General features: G+C 43.9%; 1 protein-coding gene across 3 annotated transcripts in view; it reads left to right on the top strand.

Moving 5' to 3' along the window:
• Nucleotides 1-10,053, top strand: part of GDAP2 (ganglioside induced differentiation associated protein 2) — a 48,558-nt gene extending 38,505 nt beyond the window's left edge. For all 3 annotated transcript variants that reach the window (XM_030534774.1, XM_030534784.1, XM_030534764.1), the window contains 2 exons: nucleotides 7,335-7,478; nucleotides 9,332-10,053. In XM_030534774.1, coding sequence (XP_030390634.1) covers nucleotides 7,335-7,478; nucleotides 9,332-9,379 — 192 coding nt within the window. In that variant the 3' untranslated portion in view covers nucleotides 9,380-10,053. The remainder of the gene's footprint in view (nucleotides 1-7,334; nucleotides 7,479-9,331) is intronic.
• The last annotated feature ends 17,383 nt before the right edge of the window (nucleotides 10,054-27,436 follow it).

The raw sequence follows: 27,436 nt of genomic DNA, 5'->3' as shown, positions 1-27,436 counted from the left end.
AACCCGTTTCCAGTTGCTTATAACTTTGCCAAACTTAAATCATTTGGGATTAAATTTTCCATGCCCAGTGTCTGCCTCATGACTTGTTGGGTTTTTTGTTTGGTTGGTTGGTTTGGGGGGTGGTGTGTTTTTAATTTCACCCAAAATGGTTCAACCTCATTTTGAGAATGAGGTTTGAAAAATCCATTGTTTTGCCCATATTTAAAACTTCTAGTTACCTTTTCTTTTAAAAGTTCGGGCAACTTTATGCTTTGGAACAGGGATTGAAATTGAGCAGGGACATGCCTTTGCTGTCTCTGTGAAAATTTGGCCACATAGGCCTTTGAAAAAGTGAAGTTCATATGCTCAGTAGAGGCTTGTTAGATTTTTAGCAGCTAAATTCCCTAAAGTGTCTGTCCACACTGGGCATGCTCCCTGCAGTTGCAGCTCTGGGCTACAGCATGCCATTCTGGTTCCAGGCATCTGAACAGAGAGCCACAATTCTGTTTCCTGTGCTTTCAATGAGACTTGCTGAGCCTAAGCCACATGGAGGAAGAGGCTGCCTGAATCAAATGCAGGGGGAACCAGAGCTGGACTGGTGGGAGTAGATCAGAGCTGCCCGGGGGTGGGGTGCAAATGAGGCAATTTGCCTCAGGTCCTGGTCCCTGCAGGGGCCCCCATGAGAATATAATATTCTATAGTTTTGCAACTTTTTTTATGGAAGGGCCCCCCAAAACTGCTTTGCCCCAGGCCCCCTGAATTCTCTGGGCAGTCCTGGAGTAGATAGGGACAAGAGGCCTAAACACAGGGTGGTGGAGACAAGGACTGGCAGCGTGGAAGAGAAGCAGAAGAGAATCAGTGACTGACTGGGCAAGGAGACAGACTGTGACTAAGAACTAGTGAGGCAGAGGAAGGAGGTAAGTTCAAAAGGGAGACAGATCTGATGACTTTGTGTGGTGCAGAGGGAAAACTGTGATTGGCTGGGCAAAGAGACTAGGCCAAGGAATCAGGGATGAGGGAGAGGGATGCTGAGATTGGTTGAGGAGTTTGAGGACAGCTGATTGGGGCTGGGAGCCACAGTGTGGGGTGGGTTGAGTGGAGGCCAGGGTTGTGGGGATAAAATGGATGACATGCTTTTTGGGTGAGGGAGTTGGGAATGGTGGGGCAAAGGAAACAGAGGACAAGGAGTTAAGGGGTTGGTGATACTGGGACTGAAATGTAGAGTCCAGAGGGGTGAGACTGAGATTTGTTGGTGCAAGGAGATTGGAACTGCTATGAGTAGCCTGAGGTGAAAACAGGACTGGGATGAAGAACCAGGGGGTGGCAAAGAGACAGGACTGAGATAAATTGGAGGTAATAGGGCAAAACGGGTCATGCTTCAGGTCAACAGGCAGAGGGGTCTGTGACCATGCAGGGATTCTCAACCTTTTTCTTTCTGAGGCCCCAGCCAACATGGTATAAAAATTCCTTGGCCCAGCTGTGGCACAGTAACTAGCCGGCGTTAGGGGGTAGCAAGCAGGGCAGCTGTCTGGGGTCCCATGCCACAAGGGGCCCTGCAAAGCTAAATTGCTCAGGCTTTGGCTTTAGCCCTGGGTGGCGGGGCTCAGGGCTCTGGGCTGCAGTCTCGCATAGCGGGGCTTTGCCTTTCTGCCCTGGGCACTAGCGACTCTTAACACTGGCCATGCTTGGCAGACACCCCCCTCCCCACCCCAAAACCTGCTTGCAGCCTCCCAGGGGGCCCCAAACGCCTGGTTGAGAACCATTATATTACAACACACTTCCTGCCCAAGTCTGTAATGCAGTGGTCCCCAACCTTTTCGTCTGGTGAGCGCCAGACGAAGGACCATGGCGGCGGCTGAGCATCTGCCGAAATGCCGCCAAATTTCAGTGGCATTTCAGCAGATGCTCAACACCAGCCAGGACACGGGCGCATTTAGATGCCCCCGCGGGCGCCATGGCGACTGCGGGCACCGCGTTGGAGACCCCTGCTGTAATGGAATGCAAGATCTCTGATTTCACCATTTCTGAGTCATGTATGAACTCTCCAGGCAAAGTGTCTCATTCCCCTTCTAGTGCTGGTCCTACTATTGCTACAAGTTGCTCTATTAGGTCAAGTGGCAGAACTCTGAGCAGTGCATGTAAAGGGTGCAACCTGCTGATGAACCATGTCAGTGTGAGTGTGGTTCCACATGATGGAATTCAATTTTTTCAGATTGCTTTTTTAAAAATAACCTAGAAAATTACGTGCACACAAACTATTAAAATACCATTATTAAGGTTGCTAAGTCAAGTACTTAAAAGTTAGGAAATCCTCCTGTGCATATGCATTATGCCGTGTTTAATTACATGATCCCATACTATTTTCCCCACAGGCCCCCTGCCTCAATCACTACACAGGATGGACCTGCTCTAGAGATGAATCAGGGTTGTATAGTAAAGGAGGCTGTTTGTAGGACTTCTGCCATGAGGCAAAAGTTGGAAGATATGTACTCTTAGTAGTACCAGGAAGCATGGTGTAGATCTGCCCCCACCCCCTCATCTTAAGGAGTGGAACCATTGGGTCCAGGCTACTAGTGATTTATGAGGACAATGAAAAAGAGAAAACAGGATCAGGAAAGGGGTCAAAAATCCAGGGGGGACACCGAACGGTGTGTCCTAGACAGCATCCACAGCTCCTCAAAGGCATGTAAGGACTCAGTGGACACCACCCAGAGGAAAACTGCTTGGAGGCATGATTGGATAAAGGAACAGAAATAGACCCTCTGCCCCCACCCGTTCAGCTTACTCCTCCTGGATAGATGGCTGGCCCTCTTGGCCAGCACCAGGATAAGGTTGCCAAGGCAGTCTCGTGACTTTGTAACATAGTATGGTAGACTGTCGTCAAGGGAGTGAACATTGTGGTGGCCTGTAATCCTCTTTCCCTTTCAGAGCTATCAGAATTTACGTGCAGAACAAAAAAAAAAAAAATAGCCTGTCATAAATCTTGCTTGTGAAGTAAATAAAAGCCTGCCCAAGTCTTTAGGTTTCTTGTCAGAGACTGCAGCAGAGTTCTGAAATAGCTACAAGCAGGAAGAACATACTAGGGATTAGCATGCAGAGAAAAAAGCTAAGTGTCCTCCTTTGCTTCAAATTCCACAATGCAGTTGTGCTACTTTAGGGGCCTTTCAGCCAGAGTAAGATTTACCAAGTCAGCCTCATAGACTCATTTAACTCTTAGAGTGAAACGTGTACTCTCGTAAACTGAGACCCAGTAACTTGTATTTCTCAAATGCCTTCCATCTGATAGAGCTTTGTAGACTCACCAAACTACAGTACAAACAGAAATCACTTAGCTACCCAGCGACACACAACAATTCAGGACAAAAAGTGGGAAATGCTGTATAAAAGTGAAACTGCAGAGGAAATATAGGGAGGTAAAATGGAATTAAACAAAGATGGAATTTGAGCAAGGTAGTATTCTAATGCAGGGTTTCTCACCAATTGAATCACAAACCCCAAAGGGAAGGGCACAAAAGACAATCCAGGGCCCCAAGGCAGTGAAAGTTTTTTGTTACAATCTAAAAGAGAGAATCTCGCTCCCTTACCTATAAAGGTAAAATTATTCTCAGTCAACCTCTAAAATCTCACACACAGTAATAATAAATAATAATTGTGAAGTGCTTTGAGATCTACAGATGAAAAGTGCCATATAAAGAGTTAGTTGATATTATTATATAGACTTATTGTTATCATTGGTACTCTAGTAAATATGAGACAGTAGTGCCAATGTTTGCTTTGAATAAGGGGTCACTAGCCAGAAAAGGTTGAGAAACATTGCTGTTAGGAAAAAATGTTGTGGGATCTTTAATGATAATCAGAGCCTCAGTTTTGCAGGTGATGCAAAAGACAATACCTCCAGTAGCACTGTTCCCACAATGTTGTGCAGAGGTTTTCAGTCTGTACTGACTTGGAGGGAAAATGCCTCCTATTGAATTACCAGCTCGACACCACTTCTTACAGAAGTAAAGCTGGGCTAAGGTAAGGAAATCAGGGAAAAAACAATGGAGAAGAGCCAGGGCTGCATTTTCTGGAGGCTTCAAATCTGGTGTCCCAAGAATTCTGGAGATTCTGTTCTCATGGATATATGTTAAAGGAATGCTTATCATTTTATTGCCAATAGCTTTACCAATTTTCCCTTTACTTTTTCTTATGCTGGACCTCCAAGAAACCCCAGCCTTCAGGCCCTTCATCCAGGCAACCTGCCATGCACCTGAAGATAGCTGGATAATGTTCCCTTTGGAGTCTGTAAATGCCATTCCTCCAAGCAGAAGGTGCCATTAGAATGACACTGCTCTTTCACTGGCTTTAATCTTATCTTCTGGGCTTCTTGTCTATGACTTCAATGTTTCTCTTGGGGTGGTTGCTTCAAACTGTAATCTGTTTTTATTTCTCTTCATTGTCTTCTACCCAATCTCCTTATTCCTCCCCAACTTTACTCCTGTAAGGAGAGCATTTGTTTACAAGAGAGAGCTCATGGGGCCTGCTGCTGGCTATTTAAGGAGAATGTATCTCCTTATGACGTGTGAGATGAGACACACAATAGGAAGTGGCAGTAGGAGATTACTTGACTCACATGAACATTTCAGGGCTGCCATGTCTTTACAGTCTCTGAGCCAGGAGAGTCCCGTAAGATCTAAATTGCTTAGATGTCTTCAAAAGTATATGTTTCTCTCTGCTTTACTTTTCAGTGTTCCTAGGGTAGGACCCTGTATTTCTCAAGTGCAAGAACAGGAACTCTTTGCTTATAAGCTTTCCACCATCCCCCAGTGCCCACCTCTTACACGTCTCTGCATTGTATTTCAGTTCTTAAATCTGTAACATAAATCATGCATGTTGTTGCTGTACTGAATCCTGGCATACTTGATGGCTTCCATCTGTTGTATTTCTGTATACTATTTCTGGGCCTGCTGGGCTCTAGAGATTTTTATCATGCTCTTGTGCGGACCAGAGCTGTGCTTGTTTTGTAGGGGCCATGAACATAGTTTATGCTGCCAACCAACATTCTCTCTTTTTTATATGAGAAGAGAAACTTTTAAATTATATGCATCCGAAGGCTAGTGGCTTTTTATAGCACATGTTGCTCTAAACTAAGTCTGCAGAGGTGAGAGCACAGCAGCGATCCCCAAAACAGAGGGTAATTGAAGCAAGGTGTGAGTCGCTAATGCTGAGTAAGCCATTGTACACACAAAGGCAGCTAATCTTGTCTTTTCTTTATTCCTGCTCTGATTTGAGCATTCCTTGGTCTGCGCAGGAATCTGGTTCTGCTGGAAGGTGACCGCACTGGAGAGAGAAGTCCTCTATTTATCCCCCAAAAAATACTGTATTCCTGGATTACATTTTATTGCTACCATTGCATTACGTGTAATCAGTTACGCTTCTGCATATTGAATGTCTGTGGTGAACTTAAATTCATTGTTTCGATACTCCATCCTCTCCTGTTGTCAGGGATTGAAAATTACCATGGTGCAAGATTTGAAATCTGCTATATTCAGAGCAGTGACACAAACTAGAGTGAGGGATCAAGTGACGGTATTAGGGTCAGAGATCTCTCACCATTAGAACTAATGGTAAATCTGAGTGTCAGTGGGAAAACTGGTCAGCTCCACTTTCTAGTAGTGTATACACTCTGATTCTAGCTTTGGTACGTCATAAAATATCAGTCTTAAAACACTGCTCATTCCAATTGCTTCTCCCTCCCGCTACATCGCACGCACACACAACCTTCCAATCTGGTTGTACTATTTAAGGATGGGGACACTGTACTTTTCAAGGACACTATTTGCTTCCTTCAGCTCAAATGTTGAGCTTAAACTAAAGATGATCTGTTTTGGACTGACCTTTACATACAAAATATCTCTTTATTTTTAATCCACCATTCTGTCAGAATTTTTCCATTCCGTAAATTGCAGCAGCAATATACGAACTCTCTCTCGTGCCAGCACCTATATGTTTCTGTTGACATGCTGGATGCCAGTGCAGTAAATGAAAAGTAAACTGTGCTATAGTTCAACAAACAATTTGAAAGGAAAACCATTTTCAGGCTTCTCTCACTCCTCCCCCTCATCTCCTCCTCCCCACACACACCCCCAACACATCTGAAAACAGCCAGGGCCTGCAATAAGTTTGTTTGCATTAACACCTTCCAACTCTCCTTAGAAGTTGCTCTCTAAATGCAAAGCTTTCAGTTGCTCCCAAATGTGTTCTATTCAGTGTGCCTTCACATCATTTCTCCTGCTAACTGCAGATAACAAACTGCATTTGCCCCATTGGTAACCCTGACTTATATATTCTGAAGATAGTTACAATGTGGGTTTTGTAGTCTAGAGGGAATTATGCTTTATATTCAATCCATAGCTGAGCAAGTGGAATGGCTTACATATTGCAAGGTGAGGGACGAAATAGCCCCTGGACTAAAAGTTTGAGACACGGGGAATTTTTTACCACTTACAAATTACCGTATTCAGTAGTGTACATACACACAGATCTGTCTCCTCCAGTCAACAGGGACTGGACTTACTGTATGTGTTGGAAGAATAGGATGTGCTGTGGTGTCCGAGTGGGAAGATTGGTTGCAGCCAGTTTTACATTGTGCTCTAAAAATGTGGTTTGAGATCATCCTCTTCCCTTCCCAGAAATCATTTCAATATATGTAGACCAGTTGCCCACACTAATAGGCATTAACAAAACAACACCTGGCTGGTAATTCCTTATCTGATTTACATGGGGAGGACAAAGCTGAGGTATCTGCTCTACATTATGTCCTGTTACAAAAAGATCTGAAGGAGATTCAAGGTTAAGACCTAAAATTAAGACTTGCGGGTTTTGGGCAGCACCTGTGGGTCTGATGCCATCTGAGCAGATGTAGTGTATAGGAAAGAGGGAAACAAATACCCAGAACAGAGAGGATGTATCTATCAGTGAGACAACTGAAGATCACTTTTTTTTTCTAAATTGCTGTAGGAAAACTGGTGCTAACAGGCATTAAAACTAAGGCAAGGAAAGAGATTGAACTGAGTAATCTGGAAGTGCAGAGTTTTGGAAATAGCAGAATGGGAAGGAGTAAATAGACACCAATTTTGTGCAGCAATACTGGGTGTAAAATTAAGAAAAATGTCAGTCTGGAGTTTGAAGCACTACTCTGTAGTGCAAGTAACAGCTTGCTAGACTAGCAATTGAGATGGAGTATTCTTTATTGTTGTGTGCTCACAGTTTCAATGCTGAAGCTTGGTTGGTTTATTTGAGTACAGAATATGTTGAACTTGAAGTCTCAGAAATGGCATCAGTTTAATTCTTTTTTTTTTTCTTTCTATGTTTAGGTCTCAACGTGGTTTTTCACAACCTTTACCATCTCAGGGCTAAAGGACAAAATCCACTATGTGGAAAACCTTCAGCAATTGTTCACAGCCATACCCCCAGAACAGATTGACTTCCCCCCTTTTGTCCTTGAATATGATGCCAGGGTAAGTGGCTTCAGGTGATAAGCATCTGTTTATGCTCTCAAGTGCAGTTGTTGAATATCTTACTGCTTTGTGAAGCAGACTGGAACAAGTCATCTTCACCCTCTCAAAAGGAAGTCTAGATGGTTTGCTGGGGAGACTAACAGCTCTTTTTTAACTTCATAGAAACAATCATTGTCCCATGTTAGTCTTTTCCATGTCAATTTCTGAGGAGAGGGTTTGGCCCAGAAACAGCCCTTAATTCCTGTAGAGGCTTCTCTTATATTTTGTGTGTGAATTAGGGACACCACTCTTCGCCTAGCCAAGGACCACACCAAGTTTTTATTAAATGAAGACAATTGTAGCCAACGTAATCAGTAACCTAGATGGAGATGCAGCATGCAGTACTGCACATTGATCTGAGCAGCCTCGATTGCGGACCTGTAGTCCTCATGAGCCCACACCTCCATAATGAAGATTAAGGCCATTATGGTCTGCTTTTCTTGGGGAAGAGCAGTGTCTTTGATGAAGCAGATTGTGTCCATTAACTTGAATGCAGAAGCATGGCTCATCTGTCTCTTCTTGAATCCTGGGTGCCCTACAGATGCAGAACTTAGAAGTATTCACCTCTTATTCTCTCTGCTTGCTTCTCTCCCTCATCTTGCTTCTCTCCAGACAGCCTCACTAAACTTTCAGTTTTCCATGGCTTATCCAGCAGTTATATGGTGCTATTAACAGTTATCTGTAACATTCTAAAACCTGACACACAGAGGATTGTTGCTGTCTGCCATCCCATGCTGTTGGAGCTGCTTTGTGTCTTGTTTCATGGCCTTCAAACTTTGTTTCCTTTTCCCAGCCCCAAATTAACACATACACCAGGGTGGGCAAACTACAGCCCGTGGGCTGGATCCGGCCTGCGACCCATTTTAGGCTGGTCCACAAGCCACATCACACAGCTCAGCCTCGCTCCAGCCGGGGCACTGGGTCGGGGGCTAGACCACACGGCTTGGCCCCTCTCCAGCTCCTATGCGCTCCAATGGGAGCTGCAGGGGTGGTGGCTGCAAATGGGGCAGTGTGCAGAGCTGCCTGTCCGTGCCTCCGCATAGGTGCCGGAGCAGGGACATGCCACTGCTTCCAGGAGCCACTTGAGATAAGCATTGCTCAGAGCCTGCACCCCTGGAGCTTCTTCCCACCCCCTTGCCCCAGCCCTGATCCCCCTTCCGCCCTCCAAACCCCTCGGTCCCAGTCCAGAGAACCCTCCTCATCCCCAGCCTCATCCCCAGCCCACCCCAGAGCCCGCACCCCAGCCCCAATTTTGTGAGCATTCATGGTCCGACATACAACTTCTATTCCCCGAAGTGGCCCTTGGGCCAAAAAGTTTGCCCACCCCTGCCATATACACATTAGGGAAAAGGAGTGGAAAGGAGGAACAGCTCTTGGCTGTCTTAGTCCTTTCTTCTTCCTGGATTTCTCCCCCAAAGTGCAGGACAAATGTGACTCAGCGTCATTCTGACCCAAATTTGCCCTCACTTCAAATACAGAGGAACAGACACTGCATGTGTCTGCAGCAGTGTGCCATCTTGAGCTGACCTACTGGCCACATTATACGCTGGCATTTTCAGTCTCAACAGGCCATGGCTTTGGTTTTAGGCTAAAGCAGCTGTGATCTGCTGTGTTCAAATCAGGAGCAAGCAGCTTTCAGGCTCCCAGCAAGTTGCCAATGTCTTTCTCAGCGGGGTGAAGTTTGGATGCTACTGTACTTGGATATGAGAGGTGGTCAAGAATGTTTGTTTAATTATGCCTCCTTTTCATCCATCAGTTGCATGCACTTGAGAGTTGGAGACACATTTAGTTAACTTCTCATTCCTTTATCACAGGAAAATGGGCCTTACTATTCTTCTTATCCCTCGTCCCCTGACCTGTGATCTACAGCCCTGCAATACTGCTGGTTTCCCATGGATCCGATGACGTGATGCCTGCCAATCCCATGTGCATTTGTCCATGTACAGAATTCAGAGAAAGGGTTTTGCCCCCAACTCTCTGATATTTTTTTACTGATAAGATATTTTCAAGCACACAAGCAATTGGAGAACTTTATGCCACTGTGAACTGTACTACTATTTCAGATCTATTTATCCAAAGGAAAAGTTGATTTCAGGATCACTTGGTGGATTTTATTTTCTTCTTCTTTTGGAAGGTATTGAGTTTTATGCCTGAATTGACTTTTTTGCTCTCCCAGAAAACCATCAGAGAAACTTTAATCATGTTTTTACTTAATATTGCCTGGTTCCAGCTCCATTTATAATACCCTGTTTTACGAACGATATACAGTACCAGCCTGACACTGTTGCTCATCTTATGGTCTATGCTTCAGTTCCAATTATTTTCGCCTTCTGTTAGTGCTGATTGTTCTAGTGATGACCCTGCAAAAGTAGCTGGAATCAGGAATATCGCAACCATGGAGTGAGGAAAGCACTGCGCCAAACAAACTCTGTGGCAGTGTTTAATACCATAAATACTATAGTCCTTGTCTGTTTTCCCTGGAAGATGTGATGCCATTGCTTTCCCATTAAGAATAAAATTGAAAAATATGTCTGCATCTCTCCTGTAATTCTAGGTATTTGTGGTCTCTCATCTTTCAAACAGACAGATGCATAAATGTTGTAAATGAATGCCATCTGCTTGACATTGCAGCCAGCACCCTACTTACTCTTGTGTGTATTAAAAGATTCAGTGATGCAACTTCTGTTTTCTTGAAAATAATCAGGCTCTGGGAAAAGACTCTACTCTCCCTCTCATAGTGTAACAGGGACACTATCAACTAGCTGTAAGAGCTCTGGCAAGTAAAGCTTTAAACGTTGACTTCCCAGGAGTGTAAGATTGGAGGTCCAGCATAGTGCACACAATCCATGAAACACTGACAAAAGTGGGGGGAGATGCTATCTCATTAAATACATCTGCGATGGCAACTTCCAGTCACTGCACACCATGACAGAATCCCTGCCGGACATAGTTTGTGCACAAAAATTTGTTTTGGGAGACTGGGGGGTTCTCTATTCCCTTTTAAGTAGCTTCCTTGTACCAGTGAATAGAGAAAAGAAACCTAACTGTAACTGTTTCCAGGCAAAAACCATTTTGTATATTAAAAACAGATTCCTCTTCCTGTGTTTTTGGACCCTCTGTCCTTTCAAGAAAACACAGGAATTTTGGGGGACTTTGATCATCTGGTGAAATGTATGAGAAGGTTAGCAATTTATACTGCATTCTACAATTCCTCTGCACATTGTTTAGATATGAAACTGTCACTGAGCTAATGCAAGGGGTAGACCGCAGTCACCCTTACTGTTAGAGATGGTAGATGAAGTAGCTAGGGCTGTGGTAGTTATGATCAATTTTGACATGTCTCTTTTGGACCCTTTAGTCTGTGTTGCTGCACATCACGATTTACTTTACAATGTTCAGTTTGTCACTTCTGCAAACTAGGATCACAGCCTTCAAGTTCCTCCAGTGGAACCTTCTACTTGTGCCTCAGAGATGGGCTTCCAGAGTGGGACAGGGGGGAGATCTTAGGCTGCTCTTCCCTCTGTCCCCCCAAAATTCACCACCAGACACAGAAAACTTTAGTCTGTGAGATGGATATTTCGCATATGTAGCAATATGTGAAAAATGGGATTTTTATAGTGGTACCTACTTGGGAACATTCATGCCTTGCTTGGACTCAGAATGAGCTCTGTAATAATATATAGCACTTAGATGGTGCTTTACAAATATTAAGGCCTGGTTCCACAAAGGGACTTAAGCATCGCAATGCTGAGCATTGTGGAACCTAGCTTTTAGGTTCCTAGAAACTGACAGGAACAACCCTACAGTCCATAAAGTCTGAGTTAGGTGCCTATGCTTCAGTACAATGAATGGGAAGAGATAGACATATCACAATGTGATCTACAGAAGCCAGCAAGCTGGGCAGGTTGCTATATAAATTAGCCAATGGGAGATGCTGACAACAGGGCTGTGTGCTAAGTTCCGTCCCCTCTTGGAAACTGGCACCTAAGTCCAGGCTTCAGGGAGGCACTTGTCTCTACTTAACAATCCATGAATGGAAGCTGCTGCTTGCTGTCAGGCAGCTTAAGCACCTAATTCATTTATTGTGGGGATGAGTTAGGTGCCTGCCTCACTTCACACAAATCAGCCAGAGGAGGAGATAGAAGTGGTGGTGGTGGTGCCTCCCTTTATAACTTCTAGTCCAATGGTGGTTATTGAATTATTTATCTACTGTGGAGCAGAGTCGATAGGAGAGACTGAGGGAGCACTACATTGGAATATCCCATAGCTTAGTGCAATGGTCCCCAACCTTTTTTTTGACTGGCGGCTGCCAGACAATGAACCATGGAGAACCGTGGCGGCGTATGAGCATCAGCCGAAATTCTGCCGGCAAGCAGCAACGTCAATAGGTATTGCCACTGAAATGCCACCAACAAGCTGCATCATCCAGCTGCGTCGCTGCCAAAATATCGCTGAAAATCGGCGGCATTTCGGCGGTGACACCTCTGGATGACACGGCTTGTTGGCAGCATTTCGGCGGATGCTCGTCCGCCAGACAATACACGAGCGCACTTAGACTCCCCAGCACTGCGTTGGGGACCTCTGACTTAGTGGTTAGAGCATGAACCTGAGAGGGAGGATTTGAACAGGAGTCTCCCTTCTCCTCTAGCAGAGGTGGGAATTGAACCTGGGTCTCCCATATCCATGTGAAGCTTCTAACCACTAAACTAAAAGTTACAAGATGGGCTTCTGCTAATGCCACCACCAGATTTTGAATGGGACCTAATCCAGTGGGCAGCCTTTGAGTACGCCTACCAGATCAGGTCCCACCTGTGACTCAGATTGCTGAAATCCTGTCTTCCCCTGGTTTATGAATTGTTCTGGGGCTTAGGCGGGAGATAGGTGTCTGGTCACCTGTCTTTTTTGCCCTCCTCTACAGCATGGGTCACTTGCAGGTTTAAACTAATGTAAATGGTGAATTCTGTGTAACTTGAAGTCTTTAAATCATAATTTGGCTTCAGTAATTCAGCTAGAGGTTATGGGTCTATTGCAGGATTGCTGGGTGAGGTTCTGTGGCCTCAATGTGGCAGTCAGAGTAGATGATCATGATGGTTCCTTCTGGCATTAGAATCTATGAATCTGAGGCAGCAGTGCACATGCCCAAAGGCAAAAACTTAAGCCTGATCTATATTTAAAATGTAGGTCAACATGGCATAACCCTAAGTGCCACAGCTAACCTAGCCCCCACTGTAGATGCAGCTAGGTCGAGGGAAGAGGGCTTCTTGGGGCAACAGAAAAACCCTTCCATTGTTGTTTATACAATAAGGTTATGCTAGTATAGCTGTGGTGCTATAGTTATGCCACTCTAGTCCCTTTAATGTAGACATGACCTTAGGCGTTTGTGGAACTTACTTAGGCACCTACAGTATTTGGCAGGAGTTTTGTGGATCACAGTGAAGCCAAAACTGGGACTTTGGGCACCTAAACTGGTGACTTAAATGCCTAAATGTGGGGTTTATGCACCTAAGTATCTTTGGGGCTCTGGGCCTAAGTACTTACTTCTCATACATGCATATGCCCATTGAGGTAGGTAAATACTGTTATCCCTGATTAGCAAATGAGAATCTGCTGCAAGATGTGAAATCATTTAGGCAGACATAGCAAAGTCAAGATCAGAATTAGGAGTTCCCAGGTCTCCTCTTGATGCAAGGACTTTGCCTTACCTTCAGGGGTGAAAGTAATAATAAATTCTTACCGGTACGAGGGCTGGATCTTCCTTCCTGAAGGGGCGGGGCCTTGGGCAGAAGGGGCATGGCTGGAGGGGTCAGCCTCCCACAGCCAGCCCATCGGTGCTGTTTGGCTTCTGCCGCCCAGGACTCCAGCAGCAATTTAAAAGGGCCTGGGGCTCTGTCAGCAGCCGGGAGCTCCGGGCCCTTTTAAATTGCCGGTCCCCGGGGCAGCTGCCCTTTTGCCTCCCCTGTCGGCAGCCCTGCTAGTAGGGTCCCTACCAGCAGGGCTGCCGACAGGGTGAGGGAAGGGGCAGCAACCTTAAAACGCAGCCACGGCAAAGGATCTTCCTTAAAGCGCTGCCATGGCAGCGCTTTAACGTTGCTGCCCTTTCCCCTCCTCACATTGGCGGCCCTGCTGGCATGGACCCTACTGGCAGGGCTGCCAAGAGGGAGGCAAAACGGGCAGGACGTTAAAACTTTAACATGGGCTGCGTACGGGCTGGTACGGGCTTCATACCAGCCCATACGAGCTCACTTTCACCCCTGCTTGCCTTCCACTTGTAGAGGTGTAAGTATACTGCTGGGGCTCAGTGAAAGAGCATGCTGTTGATGCTGCATTGAGTCTTTTCCCTTGCTGTGTCCCTTTGGCTCATAAGCTGTGTTTATATTGTCCTCAGCATTTCAATACATGTCAGTCACTGATGAAGATGTTCATTAACTGGGGATTGTTGGCAGCACTTAATATGCAATTTCTGATTGGTATTTCAGTAATACTGAGTGTGCCTCAGGGCCTCTGTTTTTCCTGTGGCAAAACTGCTAAAATCCAGAAATTCTAGTGCAACAAAATTCTGGGAGTTAAGAAATGTCTTGCTGCCTGAGATACCATTCCATTACAGCCCACTGAGCTATGCTTTTTTTATTCGCTTTTCAATGATTGTGAAAATCCGCAGTACTCTAATACACCACAGCCACTATTGCCTGTATGCGCCCCATTCTTAGCCCCAGCTGTTTTACAGCTGCCCTCACACAGCAGCTGTTTATAACCAACAGTGAATTTTCAGCATCTCTAATAATTTGTGTGTTTTTCCACCCCAGTTAACCATCTGCTGTTTTTCACACCCATATCTGTATCAGGAAGGCTGTAACTCATCTCTGCTTAATAGGCAGATTTAAGGTAATTCATTCACATAGCGTTGTGAAAACAGCTTTTTTCTGCTTCAGCAACTTAAAAACTTTTCCAATCCTCTTGGCTCACAGATGACTTGGAAAGGAAAGGTGGGTGAGGTAATATGTTTTATTGGACCATCTTCTGCTTGGAGTCGTGCAGTCCTGAGTACTGTTCTGAAGGCTGTATCTGCATGTTTCTCTACAATTCTAGTTCAGTAATCTAAAAAATGACCTGGCTCCACTGAACTCAAATATGCCCCCACAGCATTTGCTAACCAGAAAGGAGATCTTGGTAATATGCAACTCTTTGTGAATTTGTCCCTTGAAATACTTCATTTAAAAAAAAAATTGAGTCCTACAACCTTGTGTACTCCAGGTCAAGTGGGATCTAAATTGCATAGCACGAACACTGCACTCTACCATGGCAGGTTAAATATTGTGGCATTTTCAGATACTTCTTTTAAAATGGAGATTTATTTTATTGAATTAAACATGCTAATGAATAATCCAATCAGTAAAGTAGTTAGTGTTTGATATTAAATCTACTTTTCCACTTCCCTCAAGTTTTAAATTTTCAATGCACGCACACTTTTGTACTAAAGAAATACCTTAATTGTAGATGCTGTCTGGGACTGGAGTGGGAGCTAGGGTAAACTGGGCAGTGGGCAGATAATTTTTGACATTTAGGAAGGTGAGGGAGGCATCTGAGGATTATAGGATAAGCATATTAGTTGGACGTTTCTGCTTCAAATTATCAGCAATGAAGTAGTTTTGGAGTCAATGCCCTATTGAAGTCAATGAGACAATTCATACTTCATTAACTGCTTGCTTCATGCCTTCTGCAGATGCATGGCGTGGCTACATGGGGAAATTTACTGGCATAATTATACCCCTATAATTATACTGGTATAACTCCCTATATAACTCTAGCAGTATAGTTTCCCTATGTAGACAAGCCCTTAGGAGACAGCATTGTGGCAGTTACACCTGAAGCATATCTGTAAGGCTTTTATCACAAACAAGTGCTGCAAACTGAATTATTTTAAATGAAACCTCAGATTTTGGAGCACAATTCTGTAGCAAGGAGTGGATTCTGCAGTCACAAAATCGCAGAGTACATGGTGATCTGCTCATAAATGCTTATCAGCCATTGTCTACACGTTTATTTACCCGTTTAGATTTCCCTTCCTAACTGGGTAGATACGATTTCCTTGATGATTATATCTTAAGAACTCAGTGCTCTGTTCTCAGAAGGAAACTCCTAATATACAAGAACATAAGAATGGTCATAATGGATCAGACCAATGGTCCATCTAGCTCAATATCCTGACAGTGGCCAGTATCAGATGCTTCAGGCGGAATGAACAGAACAGGACAATTATTGAGTGAGCCACACCCTGTTATCTAGTCCCAGCTTCTGGCAGTCTAGTTTAGGGACACTAAGCATGGGGTTGAGTCCCTGACCATCTTGGCTAATAGCAATTGATGGACCTATCCGCCATGAACTTACCTAGTTCTTTTTTAACCCAAGTATACTTTTGGCCTTCTCAACATCACCTGTCAATGAGTTCCACAGGTTGACTGTGTTGTGTGAATCCTTATGTTTGTTTTAAAGCTGCCACCTATTAATTTCATTGGGTGACCCCTGGTTCTTGTGTTATGTGAAGGGGTAGACAGCATTTCCCTTATTCTCTTTTCCACAACATTCGTGATTTTATAGACCTCTCTCATATCCCTCCATAGTTGTCTGTTTTCTAAGCTGGAGTCCCAGTCTTTTTAATCTCTCCTCATATGGAAGCTGTTCTCTACCACTAATCATTTTTTGTTACCCTTCTCTGTACCTTTTCCAGTTCTAATATATCTTTTTTAAGATGGGAAAACTAGAACTGCACACAGTATTCAAGATGTGGGCATACCATGGATTTATGTAGTGGCATTATGAGATTTTCTTTCTTAATGGTTCCTAACATTCTGTTAACTTTTTTGACTGCCGCTGCACTCTGAGCAGATGTTTTCTGAGAACTAGCCGCAGTGAACTATCCAAGATGTCCTCTTTGAGTGGTAATAGCTAATTTAGAATCCATTATTTTTGTAAGCATATTTTTCAATGTACGTTACTTTGTATTTACCAAGATTGAATTTAATCTGCCATTTTGTTGCCCAGTCACCCAGTTTTGTGAGAGCCCTTTGCAACTCTTCAGATATGTCTTCACTACCCTCTGGATTGGTGGGTAGCAGTCGATTTTTTTTTTTTTAATCGCATCTAGTCTACACGTGATAGATCGACCCCTGAGCTCTCTCCCGTCAACTCCTGTACTCCAGCGCTGTGAGAGGTGCAAGCAGAGTCGACAGGGAGTGGCAGCAGTCAACTCAGTCGACTCACCACAGTGAAGACACCACGGTAAGTCGATCTAAGTTTGTCGACTTCAGCTATGTTATTCATGTAGTGAAGTTGTGTAACTTAGATCAGGCTGACCCAGCCCTCTCCCCCCTCCCCCCCCCCGTAGACCAGGGCTTAGTTAAGTCCAAGGCTGACTGCAATCTTGAGTCATTTTGTATTATCTGCAAGCTTTGCCACCTCACTGTTTATCTTTTGTAGATCATTTGTTTATGTTGAATAGCACTGGTCCCAGTACAGATTCTTGGGGACCCCACTATTAATTACTCTCCATTGTGGAAACTGACCTTTATTCCCACCCTTTTTTTCCCTATCTTTTAACCACTTACTGATCCATGAGAGGAAGCTTCCCTCTTATCCCATGATTGTTTACTTTGCTTAGGAGCCTTTGGCTATCACTGTTATTTCACTGGAAGGCCATATCTAGGTAAGAGGGCCATTCTAGTAGATCCGTACGGCACACTGTATGATACTTCTCATGCTTCGATCAGAAGATTGTTTTTAATTTCCACTCCCAGATGTGGCCTGTATTCCAGTCATGACACCTTGATTAGGAAGGTTGTTAGGGGAGCAGAAGTTCTCCTGTCACTGTTCAGAAAGATTAGGTGTCCTGGACTATATCGTGTTTCTTATTCAAAGCAATTTGAAGGCCTTTTGCTGCATGGCAATTGCTGAATGTAGAACCGCTATTTCACTTCTCTCTGCAGTCCCTGTATTGCCAGGATCTAACTGGATACTTTCAGATGCAGTAGATACCAGAAGATGCTGGACAGAAACAAAATGTTCTTCTATACAGTAGAATTTGGGCATTTTAATACAGATTTGTCATTTAAACTAAATTCTCAGACTTTTGGTGTTCTCCATATTCGTCTCCATTTAATATCTAGTATAGAGCACCTGACCTTTCTGGCATCTGCTCCCCTTTATCATCAGCCTAAATCTTTGGTGGTAGCCTGTTTCCCTTGCCTTATCTTCATAAATTAGGGCTTAGCTCTGGTGTGTGACTGAGCACTAAAGTGTCTGCAATGTTGCAAATGTCACACAAGGGATTAGCACCCAACTGCTGAGGCCAGGCACTCTACATGAAATTAATTTGGATGGCTCTGCTGTGACACAAGCTGAGGTCAACTGGTCCACTTTTGCTGATCTAGAAGATGAGAGAATGGCGAGTTTCCCTGTTCTCCTCGGCATTCGGTCATGAATGTCACTGGAGAGAGACAGGTCTTGATTTGGAGTTCACTTATATCATTTTAACTCCGTTAAGTACCATGCACCTACTCCTGATTCCCAGGGGTGTCAGTGATATCAGAATCAGGCCCTGTGACTTGTTAACAGGAAAGTATGATAGCACTAACCCTTAAGAAACTGGCTTGTTCCTAGGAAAAAGAACATGAGGGAACTATTTTCCCTAAGTGAGAGGAAGGTGGGGAGATGCTGGAGGAAGAAGGGTTTCCAGCAGTGATGAAGTGAGATGGGATGCTTGCCCAGTGTGAATCCTGCTGCTACTAGGCACCCTCACTAGTCTCTGGCCTACACTTCCAGAGTGACGGATGCTCAGCCTTTCTTTTGGGTCTGCCATGAAAGCTTCTGTGGGGAATCAATAATGTGGAGGCAATCAGTGCAGTTCTGGTGTGATAAAGCATGCAAGAGGCTTGGAGGGCAGCAGCATACTTGTCAGATGAGACCTTTGGAAAAGGAGTGATTATGGGGTGTGTGGAGCTGTGCTGTTGAGTCAGGGCGGAAGTGGCAGGAGAATTAGGAGTTGAGGGGGAGGGGCAGGAAGGTAAGGACACCTTAAACATAGGTGGACTATCAATTCCACATCCTGATACTTATCTAATGCTGGTAAGTATCAGGATGTGGAATTGTCTTCAAGTGGGGAGCTCTGTCACCTGGGAAACTTAAAAAGGGTCTCTGTGGGGAACAGTCTTGCATCAGTCTTCAGGTGATAGGGCTCCTCTTCCTTCTGTTAGAGGTGGGAAGGGTTAATCCAGTGCACTACAGCTCATAGAAAACACTGTGAACCCAGGCCCTCCACTACCCAAAGTCCAGTTACTGTGAGCACCAGGTGGATTCCTGATAAAAGAAACTCAGCTACTCAAAATGTAAAATTCATATGAAAATCCTTAAATGATAAACCATCCACAACATGTGAAACTGCTGAAAATGCCAAGATTCCTAATCCAGTGAAGACATGGCTACAGCGGGGTGCCTCAGCTGGAAGAACATAGTGTACAAAAAGGAGAGGAAGGAGATTGTATCAGATGATACACAGTTGACTGCCATATGAACATATGTTTTTAATGTGCTAATCAGATCCCATTTGAAGCCTTTCTCAGCTGGGCGTCCTTTGAAAACCAGATTCCTCATTCCAAGGGGACAGGAATGGTTGCAATTACGCTGCAGTTAGCACAGGAAGGTTATTAGTTTTGCTGCTGTCAAACTTCAGACACTTCACCAAAACATTGGGGAAAAAAGAGTAAGAGTCTCCTTTCCATAGAGAGGTCAATGGTGGCTTCCAGGCATAGGTTATCTGCTGCAAGATCTCACCATCTGCTTTAGCATGGGTGCTCACTTCCTCTGCCATGAGGCGTGCGTGGTCTCTCTCTCCTGGTGTAGTGCTTGCATGCCCCTGCACGCTATTTGGGGTGCTGTTTACTCACTCCTCTTATCTGGAGAAAGCTCAAATGCCCACCCCATCATTGACAATGAAGACCACCAAGAACAGCAAATACAGGCTCCTGGTGGTAGATCCATCCCAGTAATTGAGAAGGCTGATGCAGCTGGAACTGTTTTAAGAACAAGTGGCTGTGTGGTCAGCCAGCCATCAAGAGGGTAAGTATTAGTCTGATCTTACAGTTGATCTGTCTACATTCTGAGATTTGAGACGTGCAAGAGAGCCACAAAGGACTAGTGGCTGTAACGCAATCTACCACTTCAGGCTGGATCTGTGCCCTAGAAATGAACCAGGATAAGTACTAAAAGTGCAGTATGTCCACTTTAGCCAGGCTGGTCCTAGTGCAGTTTTGCTGTGCATCCACACTGGCACCATATTACACAACCACAGTTACACTGCCTCTGGGTACTTCAGCAGTTTCCAGCACAACAACCTGAAGCAGTGCATTATGGAGAGATTTTGAAATGCATTTGACAGCCAAAGGGAAGTTTGGGAGAAGAGCTCAAACTCTCATGAGCCTGTGACAAGTTTGTGATTCCCAGGCACTGGCACTATTTCCTAAGCCTTTCCTCAAAGCAGAGGTCAAGGTGACCACTTCATCTTGCTGTTTGCTCAGCAAGCAAGGAAAAGTGGTTCCAAGGTAGCTTTGGTGAGGTGATAACTGTTCCAACAGTAACACAGCATAATCAGAGATCAAGTGAAACCAGCAATCAATGGGTTTACTGTTGCAATTGCTATGGGAGGTGTGGGGCTGTTCTGCCTAGGGAGTGGAGAGAAGGAGGGGATAGGAGACCATCCTTCAGGATGGTTGCTAGATGAAGCATTGCTTTTGAGTCCAGGTTTCGACTACAAACTGGTCAGAGCAAGTCCAAGCTGCCTCAGTGATCTCTGAGCACCAGCTCCAAGTGAGCTTCTAGGTGGGGGCAGGGAAATACGCATTGCCCCAGAATGGGATGGCCAGACTGCCGCACTGACTCTGTTCAAGCATTGTAGACATAACTCCTGAACTCAGCTACAGTGGATTGGTATCACTGCTAGATTTCATTTCAGGCATTTGCTGATTGGTTGGCAGCAGGGCACATTCTTACATAGAGACCTGGTGCTTTTAGACGTAGGGAACCAAAACATAGTAAGATGCCTACCTTCTTTAGGGTAGGTGTGGCCCCTGAGATCTGGCTTCTGTACTCTGCACTGCCATAAGCGTCCTCTGTGACCTCTGGCATGCAGGACCGGCTCCAGGGGTTTTGCCGCCCCAAGCAGCCCAAAAAAAAAAAAAAAAAAGCCGCGATCGCGATCTGCGGCAATTCAGCTGGAGGTCCTTAACTCCGAGCGGGAGTGACGGACCCTCTGCCGAATTGCTGCCGAATACCTGGACCTGCCGCCCCTCTCCAGAGTGGCCGCCCCAAGCACTTGCTTGCTAAGCTGGTGCCTGGAGCCAGCCCTGCTGGCATGAGATTTCTGCTTTGATTCTCAGTTATCCTATCTATGCAGTTAGTTAATTACATCCCTTTCATCTGTGGGATGAGGAATGGAGTTGCTTGCTGAATGATGTTGAATGCAGAATTCTGTCAAGGCTCTTCATTGGAACAGGTGATCCAAACCTAAAACCTGTCTATGCTTCACTTAGGCAAGGAACTGTTGGGGGCAGGAACATAGGAAGGAGGAATTATTTTAGATTTTGATGTGCCTCTTCGCCTTTGAAAGGGAGCTGTGCTGCTTTGGAGGTCAGCAATGACAATTTCTCCCTTTTCTAAGCTCAAGAATGAGTGTGCATACACAGTGTCTGCTCTACTGTCTGCTGCTTCTAGTACAGGCTGGTAAAGCAGGGACAAACCCTCTATTACAAAAGCACAACTCTACAGTCCGTGTGTGTTTTCTCCATTTTTAATTGGCAGAGAATTACCTCAAGCTTTCAAACAAAAGGCAACTTTTATAAACACTTTACTTGGCCTGATCTTAAGTGCCTCTTGCCTGCATCTCCATCAAAATCTGCTTCTGTTTCCCATTTTGTGGTGTAACGCAAGTTCTTTTGGCAGAGGAATGCAAGAATCTACAGAACACAGTTCTAACCAGTAATGTATGGACTTGGGGCTCTAGCAGGGGCAATGTCTCAAAGATAAAAATAATTAAGAGCAAAAGTGTTTGGGAGGAGAAATTAAACACAGAAGAGGGAAGAAAAAGTGGAAGGCATTTAAATTTTTTTTACGTGGTGTCCAAATTCCTACACTTATTAGACACAAAAACGCTATTCAGTTTTAAAAAAATCTTGCTTAAGAAAGGCCATGAAAGCAACACAAAAAAAATGCAACAAATACAAACAATGGGAGGTAAATCAGAAGCAAAAAGAATCAATGAATAGCTCTGGCCAATAGAGTTAAAGTCAACAAGATGAATGTTTTTTGAATAAATGAGGGGAAAAGGAGGCCTAGCGATGGTATCAAACTGTTACTAGATGCAGATGGCAAAGTTGTCAATATGATGCAAGCAAGGCAAAAAGTGTTCAATAAACATTCCTGTTCCATATTTGGAACCAAGCTGGATGGGGCATCTATATCATAATTCAGACGCTGTCTTTTTCAAGAAGTAACTGAGGAAAATGTTACACAGCATCTACTACAGATGAAACTTTTTAAATGAGCAGGTCTGCATAATCTGACTTTTTAAGAAATTGGCTAAACTGTTGATTTTATTTTTAATAAATGTTGGAATACTGGTAAAGTTCCAGGGGATTGGGGAAAAAAGCAAATGTAGCAGTAGTTTAAAAAAACAAACAGGATTGCTCAGGTAACTAGGCTGGTTAGTTAGACATCCATCCTGGGAAAAATCATGGGACAGCTGATGCACAGGACTTCATCTATAAAGAGTTAAAGTATGGGAATATAATTAATCCCAGTTAATAGGGTTTAATGGAAAATAGGTCTCATTTAATTTCATATTGTTGTAACAGATTAGCAGTCTGAGAACATTTGCTGTGTTGCAAAATATAAGTTGTTTGATTTAGTACCATTTTCATATAATGGTAACAGCAATACCAGTAGCATTGTCATTAAAACACCAGCACAATATGAAATAGATATAGTACATGTTGACTTGATTAAAACTGTGTAACTGATAGATCTCAAATTATTCTTGTAAAAGGTGAATCTTTAACAGGGAGGGTATTTCTAGTGAGATCCTCTAGGGAGTCGTTCTTAGCCCAGCTCCAGGTGAGCTGGAATGAGGGGGGCCAGCTGGTTCTGGCCCCACTGCTTTTAAAAGTGAGAGAGCAAAGCCCTTTTTACCAGTCTTAAGGACGAGCAACAGGGAGGAGGGAGCGGAGCAGGGCCTAGGGGGAAAGGGTGGCACAGGAGGTGCGGTCACATTTCAGGTGCCAGTGGCCCCCTCACTTTTAGGAAGTTTCTGTAGCCCCTTTCCAGCTCTGTTCAATATTTTTATCAATGATCTAAGAAGAAAATATAAAATCAATGCTAATAAAGTTTGCAGATGGCACAGACTGCTGGGTGGTAAATAACGACAAGGACAGGTCTCTGGTACAGAGTAATCTGGGTCGCTTGGTAAACTGGGGAATAATCAAACATTCATTTTAATACAGTCAAATGCAAGGTCATAAAGCTAAAAATATATATGTATGGGCAAGAAATTACTCTGATAAAGACTTGAGGTCGTTAATATCCAACTGAACATTTCCTCTCATTATGGTGATGTGCCAAAAAGAACTAATGTGACCCTTGGATCTATTAACAGAGGAACATTGAGCAGGAGAAAGAAGGCCCTGTTGCCTCTGTAGATGGTATTGGTGAGACTATACTGGAATACTGTGTCCAGTCCAGGCATGCGTGCTTTTAAAAAGACATTGGAAATACTGGAGAGAGCTCAGAAAAGAGCTACAAGAATTATTTGAGATCTGGAAAACCTACCTTCTAGGGAAAGACCAAAGAAGTTCAATCTAGTTTATCTAGTTAACAAAAAAGACTTATTGTAAATTAACTTGGATTCAACTACTGCTGTTGTTCTGTAACTTCCTATTTTTATATCGATCAGAATTTGGTTAAGGCAGAAACCCCAATCCTACCTCCACCTCTCTCTGCTGTCTTGAGATATCCTTGGGGAAATAAGAGAGCCATTATACTGGTATACTTTCCTACTGAAGTGCATCTCCCCTGCAGTGTGTCCTGATGCAAAACTAGAAGTGCCTTGGTTGCATTCTGAGAATAATGGAGTTGTTGCTGTGTCTTTGGAACAGATAAGAGTTGCAGCTCCGGCACCAGCAGTTTAATTTTATCGTAACCACAAAAAGTTGTGAAAAAACAATTCCAGCAGGTTCTGCAATAAGGCAGTAAACTTCAGTTCTCGAGAACTGAAAACTGGGCCAAGACAGAGATCCAAATGCTTCCAAGCTGCTACCTTCGTGCATCCGACGAAGTGGGTATTCACCCATGAAAGCTCATGCTCCAATACGTCTTTTAGTCTATAAGGTGCCATAGAACTCTTTGCTGCTTTTACAGATCCAGACTAACCCGACTACCCCCTGATACTTAAACAATCTTGTCACACTTCTTGAGTGCAAATCCTGTACTCCATGATCTGAGTTCTGCCATAGGACAGAAGAATTAGCTGTCTCATCCCATTGGGTATCCATAGTTGCCCTTGCTTGGTTGCCATCTGATTAGGACAAGAGGCTGAAGGAATGTATTAGGGTTAACTATCCACGCCCTTGTGTCTTTTGCTGTTCACACAACAAACATAGTAAAGAAACACCTGGGCCCAGTGGGACTCAAATAACTGTGTTTAATGTATATACACAACATGAACATAAGAATGGCCGTACTGGGTCAGACCAAAGGTCCATCTAGCCCAGTCTCCTGTCTTCCGACAATAGCCAATGCCAGGTGCCCCAGAGGGAATGAACAGAACAGGTAATCATCAAATGATCCATCCCCTGTTGCTCATTCCCAGCTTCTAGCAAACAGAGGCTAGGGACACCATCCCTGCCCATCCTGGCTAATAGCCAACATGCAAGGCTTTGCTGCTATCCACACTGCTGCTCTGGCTGGATTTTGGTGGCTTCTAAAACACAGAACACGGTGAGTGCCAGTAGAGGGCTTACAAACTATTTAAAGGAACACTACCCTATTTCTATATGCTACAGTTATTGGCAGTCACTTGTACATTCTCCCTGTAGCTGCTGCAGCTTCTGATTAGAAGAGGGTTCTGTAACTTTCTACCGTGGTTTCATAAGGCTGCCTTCTCTCCTCTGACACCCTGCCAGGGGCAGGATTGGTGGTTAGATGGGCCCAACAGTACCTATGGCCTTTGTTCACTACCTTTGAAAGCTATGACTCTTGAAATGCGGACTATTACCGTTAATCTCTGTCTGCTTTCACGGACTTGGGGAAAATAAAGAGACTTCAGGGGCGCAGTCTTTGGCAGCAGAAGGGGTGGATTTTAGTCTTTGCCATGTTGCTTAACTCATAGATGTGCGAATAGCACCATGTTCCACCATCTGTCATCTTCCACGTCTAATCAATGTCCGATTTTAATATAATTCAAGACACTATAACTAAGAACCACTTTTATTCTGAATAGCTCCCATAATGGATGCACTTTGAATTTAATTAAAAACTCTGTCCCTTTAACACCACAGCAGCTTGTACAGGCCTAAACTAAAATACCTTAATAATAGGAGTACCATGGTTTCTGACATGCTTCCTGTACCCCTGGAGTCTGTGATTACTGAGTCATGCAATGAGACAGGTGACTACATCAACAAGTAATGATCAGCTCTTACCAGCACTCCGTTGTGTCAGATCCTTATTACATGATGTCAGAAGTAAGCAAAATCTTGGCAAAAAATGGATCAAGTGAAGCCTTTTGATTCCCTGAGCCTGGGGGGGAAGCTGACAGAGAACTGCAGGAGGCAGGTCTAGCACTTGCAAATTTTCCTGGAACTCAATGGCATTGCAGAGACTAGAGAGCTGCCACAGGTGCCAGGCCAAAGGCCTTGAAGATGTATTCCAGTCAGAGCATTAAGGGGACTGCAAACTGCTAGACTTGGTCATTCTGAAATGTCAAGATTAGTGTGATCTACATTTGGATGTCACTTGGGGAAAGCATATTTTCTTTACAAGAAACTAGTGGCTAGGTGAGACTATTACACATAATAAAGCTGTTCCACTTTTTATGAAATACCTACATACTTAAATATGCATTGGGCCAGTGAGAGAGAGATTGACTCTCTATCCCAGTGGTTAGGGGACTCAGTGGGATATGGAAGAGAAGGGTTTCAGTCCCCCTGCTCCAGTACATATTTAATTATAGCTGCAACAGGAGAGACTGAGCCAGACCTATCTCTTAGCCCAGTGGTTAGAGCACTCTCCTGGAAATGGGGAGCTCTAGGTTCAAATGCTTTCTCCACATCAGGCAGAGGGGGAAATTGAGCCTGGGTCTCCTATATCCTCTAATCACTGGGCATTGTTTTGTGTAGCGCCTGATCTGGTAGACAGCTTCTGAGCATGACTACCAGAGCAGGCCCTGCAGGCAAGACAGTGAAGGAAAGGCCGAGTTTGAGGCTCCTGCTGGGGTTTAGGCATGAGATAGGCGCACGTGTACCTAGACTGAGTCAGCTTTGCACATGCTCACTTGCAGACATGCTAAGTGCCTAGGGAATGTAGGGGCCTACAGAGTTAGCTGAACCACTGAAGCAAGGTTTTTTGAGGATCCACATTTTGGATTGAGTCACATAGGCAGTTAGGTACCTAAATCCCTTTCTGGATCTAGCTCCAGGTTTCTTGAAAAGGTTAGCTTCTGACACTGAAGATAAATGAACAAAAAATGAATTTCAAAATAAATAGTTGGACTGAGTGCAATGTAATTACAACTGTAAACAAAATTACTGGTGACCACCAAGATTTGAGATTGAATACCAGACATGTTATGGGGACAAAATGAGTCTTTGTGACCAAGCCACACTGCCATTACCTGTATGAGGGATGGATACCACTCAGAATTTGAAAGAGTGGAACAGGAAGAGTGGAACTGTGTGTGCTTGCAGATGATCAAATGGGTGTGTAACTTGTATACAGAACAGGATGGAAAATACATTACTAAAGAATTTGATGACGTGTTTAATAGACAGGGTTGCAAGAAGGCTATAATAATCATGTTTTATAAACCCTAACAGGCTGCCAAAAATGCATGCACAAGCCATTAGCACTGAACAATAAAGTGAAAACTGAAATTGACCAGATGATAAAATTAAATGTTATTGAACAAAGAGCCCAGCAGACTGAGTTAATGCTGGCCACTGTAAGAAAACCAAGCAAGTTATGGAATGTTATGGATCCAAAAGATTTGAATAAGACCATCAAACTAAAGTGCTATTTTACCTTATGAGAACAGCTAAGAAGGTTCTAGACTTCAAAATGCAAGACTATTTTCAGTTTTTTACATAATCCAAGTGTTTTGGCAGGTCCAACTCAATAAAAAAAGTGCAAATTACTGGATTGTTTACTCCCCTTTTGGTAGCTATGTTTAGGTGATTACTCCTGGGGGGATTCTGCACCAAAAAAAATTAAAATTCTGCAAAATTTTGCATACCTTATTTGTCAAAATAATGCAATATAATCACACCAGTTTCAATTTTTTTGGTAATTTATTTAAACTACAATACAGAAAAAAGTCACAATAACTATTCAGCATTTCCTAAACACATGAAAGTTAAGTTACAAACACTTGGTAACTAAGACTCTGCATTCCAGTTATAATCCTGGATTTTCATTTAAATTGCATTACAGAACACCAAACAGCAAAGAAAAAAGAGAGAGAGAATGTCATTTTAAATTACTCAAACTTTCACATATGAAAGTGGTACAGTTTTGCTAATCATTGTCCCGGACATGGCTGGGTACTTCATGAAGTACTTGGTTCTGATTGTCCTGAGATTTTATTCAATCTTTGGTAAATGTTTTAT

This window comes from Gopherus evgoodei, chromosome 1 (genome assembly GCF_007399415.2).
Source record: "Gopherus evgoodei ecotype Sinaloan lineage chromosome 1, rGopEvg1_v1.p, whole genome shotgun sequence".
In the NCBI taxonomy this organism is placed as follows: Eukaryota; Metazoa; Chordata; order Testudines; family Testudinidae; genus Gopherus; species Gopherus evgoodei.
The sequence above is the reverse complement of the archived record's forward strand: the minus strand, read 5'-3'. Positions and strand labels throughout refer to the sequence as shown.